This window comes from Nymphaea colorata, chromosome 10 (assembly GCF_008831285.2).
Source record: "Nymphaea colorata isolate Beijing-Zhang1983 chromosome 10, ASM883128v2, whole genome shotgun sequence".
Classification (NCBI taxonomy): domain Eukaryota; kingdom Viridiplantae; phylum Streptophyta; class Magnoliopsida; order Nymphaeales; family Nymphaeaceae; genus Nymphaea; species Nymphaea colorata.
This window is the reverse complement of record NC_045147.1, coordinates 1,509,721-1,515,211: the sequence shown is the minus strand read 5'-3', so window position 1 is coordinate 1,515,211 and position 5,491 is coordinate 1,509,721. Positions and strand designations below refer to the sequence as shown.

The following is a 5,491-nucleotide window of genomic DNA, read 5'->3' as shown; positions in this document are numbered from 1 at the left end:
AGAAAATTTATAAGATTTTCCCAGAAACACAAAAATCCATGCCGCCCTGATCCGAGAAACAAAAATTCATGTCATCCAAATGTAAGAAAGCAACCCGGAGTTCATTTTTTATTATGAGAATAAAAAATCATTTTCTCATCACTGATCTCGATAGGCTCAAAAATTTTTGTGTCCTCTTTCCAGCGAGATGCTTTCGTCCATATTAGTGATCATTTACGGTGTGCCATACCCCACTTCAATATATTTACACCAGAAACAAGGTATCATATGCCTGTTGTATATATAGAAACTTTAAATATTTTAAGTAGCTACAGAGCTTTCCAAAATTGTCATCCGGTGTAAAATCCACCAGAAAACTTCTTCCCCTCCTTTTTTTTCCTAATACAATCCGGAAGCTAACATATACTTCTTTTTGTTCTTTTTTTTTTTTTTGTTCTTTTTGGCTAAACCTACACCATCCTGACATTAACGACACCCCATTTTGCAGTAAGCACTGGCCCCGCTTTGATGATAATTTACTCGTTCCAGAGTGCAAACATGGGAAGCTGATGAACCACAGCAGGCAGATTGGGCCTGCTAGCGGCCAACCAATTCATATTAGCTCCACCTCCGCCCCCATCACCAGTACTACTGTCCCCGCCATTGGCATTGTCATCCTCATACTTGATCATCTTCCCCGGTGGTTGTGCAGCATAGAACACTCCCTGATGGAACTCTCCGGCAGTAGCCAAGCTATCGTAAAGCGTCATTTTCCGGGCAACTTGATCACCGTCTGACGCAGAATGCATGGGACTTCCCTGGTTGGAGTTGGGGTTGCTCAAACTTGGCACCAGGGACGAAGCATTTCCGGTGACTCCACCAGAGAGATCCGCCAGAAGGCGGGAATCTTCCGGCTCTCCAAGATCTTGAAGCATGTTGGCAGAGTGACAGCGGTCCGATGAGGCGGGCTGCAGTGTGCCGCCACCGTCATTGCAGGAAGCAGCAGCCGTGGAAGAGCTGCTAGCTTCTTTGCCTGGGCGCTTGGCAAGGTCACTACCAATGAGAGTAGAGCTGGAACAGATGCGCTTCACGTCGTATCGGCTAATATCGAAGTTGGTAACTGCATTTACGCCCCGGAATTTGATTGCTGCAATGTCATAGGCCTCGGCCGCCTCTTCCTGCGTGCCTGTGAACCCAAAACTATCACTGACTGACCATGGATACCGGAAACAGCAGGACTTAATTAATAGACACGCCCATAGGTCTCGCAGTAAGAATTTATCGCATTTATGCGGAATCATGAATCTGCAAGTAGCCGATGCGCCAGCATTCCGCAGAATGATCATGAAACCATTGCAGCTTGCGTAAGACAATGTACATGCCATTAATCCAACAGGGAAGATCCCTTGAAATAGCGAGACATGAAGCAACATGCTCCAGGAAAAATCATTAAGCCGATGGCAACTAATGGGGCTCAAGAGATATCGAGGCTAACGAAGAAACTACAAATCAGTTTGGACTAATAAACAAAAGGAAGCTACATGACCTTTTTCTCTAGAAGGGGACCATGGTCGCGAATAAGCATCTATATTTATGAGATTTGTTGGCGTTGGTGCCCGTGAAGGAGGACTTACTAAAGGTTCCGAGGTATAAATCTTTGTTTCCTGCAACTCTGCCGATTCGAGCTTGCCATCTTCCATGTTGATGATGCCTGTGAAGCAAGTTGATGATGATGGTAGAGTTGACGGTAGAGGTAGTAAACATGATGGTGAAAGATTAAAGTAAAGATGAAAAAGAGAGAGAGAGAGAGAGAGAGAGAGAGAGAGAGAGAGACGCAGTAACCTTGTCACCCCACGGTATACAGAAGCACCTCTGGAGAACCCACTGCTCTTTCTGGATGGAGAGAAGAAGAATATAAACAATATTAAGTAAAAGACAAAATGTTGAAACCCAAAGAACGATAAATGGAGTAAATGGAAAAAAGCGCGATCGAAAATAACGAGTGCCCACCTCCTCAAATGAGCAACAAATTCTTGCCTCGTCATGTTTTTCATCTCCTCCAACTCTTTCTCATACGTGCTGAGCTGTGGAAATTTTAGAAAAGAAAAAATGGCATCTAAGCTTAAGAATAAGCGTTTCCTTCTCAAGATATGATAAAATAAGATATATATATATATATATTAAAAATGGAGATGCAAACCGGGAAGTTGATGTGAGTCGAAGGACCCCAGTATTTCAGAGCAGCTAGATCGTAGGCCCTTGCAGCCTTTTCTTCCTTATCATATCCTCCTGCTCACAAACAAACAACAAAGGCACCAGTTTTTGAAATATTCAAAACTAAAAGAGTAAATATTCCATATACTTTTCACAACAAAAGGGAAATCACATGGATGGGAAGGAGGTTCATGCCATACCCAGATAAACTGATGAGTACCCATCATCCAAAAAAGGGCGCCGTATTAAACAAAAATAAACGAAAAAGTAAAAAAGAAGAGATCATTAGACAAGTCCCAGTGAGTCATATGAAGAACAAAATATAGAAAGAATAATAAAATTTTCCGAGTCCAACCTTGTCTCCCTTTCCTTGTTTGTCCTTCTTTCCTACAGCTGTTATCCCACAAATGAGCCTCATAACGCCCCGTCCAACGATGCCTGCCGATATCAATCTTGTCACAAAGGAAGGGAAAGAGAAAAGGAGAAACGCTGCATACAATACACAGCACAGTACATATAAATTTAATGCCTGAACAAAAAAAGCGCTGATATGGATCACCAACCTTGTTACACCCCGGTATTGTGAAGTTCTTTGACCAAAAGTATCAATGGATTTCCGAGGCACAGGGTCTCTAGAAGATTGAGATTTGTTAGGCCCCCTCTTTCTGTTTTCTGCGGCCAGGCACACTGCAGATGCTGATTGAGGTAAGTTAGAGGGCACCCCAGACTGTGAGCCAGGGCTCATGGATAGGGTCAGTGACTGGAAATCACCCATGATCTGCTGTTGTTGGTTGTCCTTATGATCTGGTTCACAACCAGGAGGCTTCTCAGACGGAGATGGGTTCTGTCTCAGCCATGACTTGAGGCCAGAGATGCCAGCCACCCTACCGCAACTCTCCATTGGCGTAGGCTCCTCCAATGGTACTTGATACATGTTGGGGTTCTGCAATTGCGTGCAGTAGTCGCTCTCTTGGTGGGCATGGTGGAAAGCAAAGGAAGGGACAGTTGAGACTTCGTTCTGAACGTTGGGGGCATCCTCATGGGCGTCCCCATTGGGGTTGCAATGAAGGTAGGATGGGGGATGTTCATGTTAATCCTTGGGGGTTGATGTTGGCGGGCGTCTTGGTAGTAGATGTTGTCAAAAGAAGGTGGTGGATTGGTATGGCTGTTGCTTTGGGAGTTGGGGTATTGACCTGCTAGAGCCGCAGCTGTCCCCAAGAAATCCTCCAACTTGGGGCCTTCTCTTTCTGCTGCGCGGCTTGTAGCCATGGCGTTCTCGTAGTGCCTTGCTGCAGAAACATCCATACTTCCATTAACTCTCCATTCTATGAGAGAAAGAGTGAGAGACAACCATAAACAATTTAATTCAAAATGGCTTCATATCAGTATTGAAAGAAACAAAGGCTGGAAGTCTAGATTTTTGCAAGGCCCAACTAAGAAGATACCCTATACATATACACAAGCAGAGCTCTGAATCTTTTTCCTTGAAATAAATAATCAAAGAGGACAACACCATCAACCGTTAGAAAAGGAAGAGAATCAAACTGTCTAACAAAAAAGAAGAGAGAACAAGAAGGAAATAGATTCAGTAAAAGGATGTCAGGCAGGAAAGAGATTAAATCGCCGCAGGCAGTGAACAGAACGGTTCATTTACCTTCATGGTTCTGCTGCGAGCGACGCAGTGCTTCCATGATACAAAGAGACCCATCAGACCTCAATGGCATCACAGACATCTGCTCGCCAAAACCTAACTCCCCACCACTGTAACCCATTCCACCGTCTTCCTCAGAGGCACCGTGAGCCCCACGACCATGAAGGCTAAGATGGGGGGCCAAGGAAAACGCCAGCCAATTGTTCATGGTTCTCCACAGAAACCCCACCACAAAGCAAGAAAGCAAAAAAGAAAAAAAAAAAAAAAAAACACTCAGGAAACCAGAATCCAAAGAAAGACAACCAAATTCCACTGGTCTATTTTTCTGCTTCTCACACTCTAGAAAAAAGTATCAAGCAGAAAAAATGGAAAAAAAAATCCTCGTGTTTCGCTCCAGCTTCCATGATTCTACCTACCAACTAAACCGACTCACATATATATTCCCACTACACAAAGCCCTAAACACATGCTCTCTTTCTCTCTTACCCCCCCCAACACACCTGAACTTCTCCTTCGGTCCTTCCTCCGACAAGAAATAAAAAAAGAGAACAGGAGAGAGTCTACGATAAACAAGAAAACAAGAATCGAGAAGCCATGTTAGAGGGCTCCGTCTATTTATAAGAGGGGAACCACATCCCAAACAGAACAAACCTGTTGGAATTCCGGGAGACCAGAGGGCCAAAGATAAAGGGCATTCTTCCCCACCTCCTCTTTATGCCCCTTTGCCATTCCTACTCCCAAATCTACCCTTTTGTCAACCTTTTCCGTTTCTTTAACTCAAGTTTATTTGTTACTTTTAAAAATATGACAGGCCTCCTTGTTTACTAGGTTTTGCTAATTGAAACGTCAAATGTCAAATTTGCAGAGAGATGGTTCAATTAGCTCTCTTTAATGCTCTCTTTTACGTCATTTCATGGGCCCATGTGTCATTCAGTGTTTCATGCACGCTATCAACTTTTCTTCTGCCTTTTTTTTTTTTTTTTTCTTTCCTCTCGTCCTTGCTTTCCACTGGAAACATTGGGGAAGCGTTCGATCAAAAGGGCTATAGTGCATGGGACGGGAAGCAGTGAAAAATGTAAGGTGCAAAACTGGGCACTGTTAGCACTAAGTTCGAGGAGGAGGAGAAGGCGGAGGAATGGGAGAGAGTACTGGCCAATGAACGGTCAGGAACATTTTTTTTAAGCCTTTTGAAAAAACGAAAAAGAAAAATAACAGAAAAGAAGGAACGATGCTGGCATAAAGTGTCTAAGGGCAACACTCACCAAGTTTGCACCCTTAGAGCACAACATATTTGCCTATATGCTCTGCTACTTGGAGCTCAACAAAGTACATGTTGCACAGCTTGCTTTTGCTACTCACCCTTGCCTTAAAACTTGCATATTTGTCCCACTCAACGAAGCCATTATGGTGACAATAATTGTATTTTTAGTTTAACAAGAACAAGAAGCTGCCATTTCCTCGTGATGCATATTTGGTTACTTTTTAAGTATTTTTAGAAGCTTTCAAAGCCTTGGGCGTCGCGAATTTGATTGCTTTCCGGTCAAAGTTCAACGGGACAGTATAACTCGCTGACTTCCATCATAAAACTTGACATGGTAGTTAAGGCCATTAAAAGTATATTATGCCTACTTCACTTGGGATGGAAAG

At 43.5% G+C, this 5,491-nt stretch overlaps 1 protein-coding gene across 3 annotated transcripts; it reads right to left on the bottom strand.

Moving 5' to 3' along the window:
- Nucleotides 1–256: 256 nt before the first annotated feature.
- Nucleotides 257–4,539, bottom strand: LOC116262731 (AP2-like ethylene-responsive transcription factor AIL1). 3 transcript variants are annotated; one of them, XM_050079877.1, is made up of 10 exons: nucleotides 4,496–4,509; nucleotides 3,848–4,056; nucleotides 2,757–3,482; nucleotides 2,549–2,631; nucleotides 2,394–2,402; nucleotides 2,180–2,268; nucleotides 1,990–2,063; nucleotides 1,822–1,872; nucleotides 1,614–1,690; nucleotides 257–1,165 (listed from the first exon to the last, which is right to left on the bottom strand). In XM_050079877.1, exons 3-10 carry the CDS (start codon nucleotides 3,125–3,127, stop codon nucleotides 516–518), a joined length of 1,404 nt encoding a protein of 467 aa, XP_049935834.1. In that variant the 5' UTR covers nucleotides 3,128–3,482; nucleotides 3,848–4,056; nucleotides 4,496–4,509; the 3' UTR covers nucleotides 257–515. The 3 variants fall into 3 exon arrangements, with proteins under 3 accessions (XP_049935834.1, XP_031498079.1, XP_031498078.1); XM_031642219.2 differs by lacking the exon at nucleotides 3,848–4,056 and having other exon boundaries at nucleotides 4,496–4,539; XM_031642218.2 differs by lacking the exon at nucleotides 4,496–4,509 and having other exon boundaries at nucleotides 3,848–4,480.
- Between the last annotated feature and the right edge of the window lie 952 nt (nucleotides 4,540–5,491).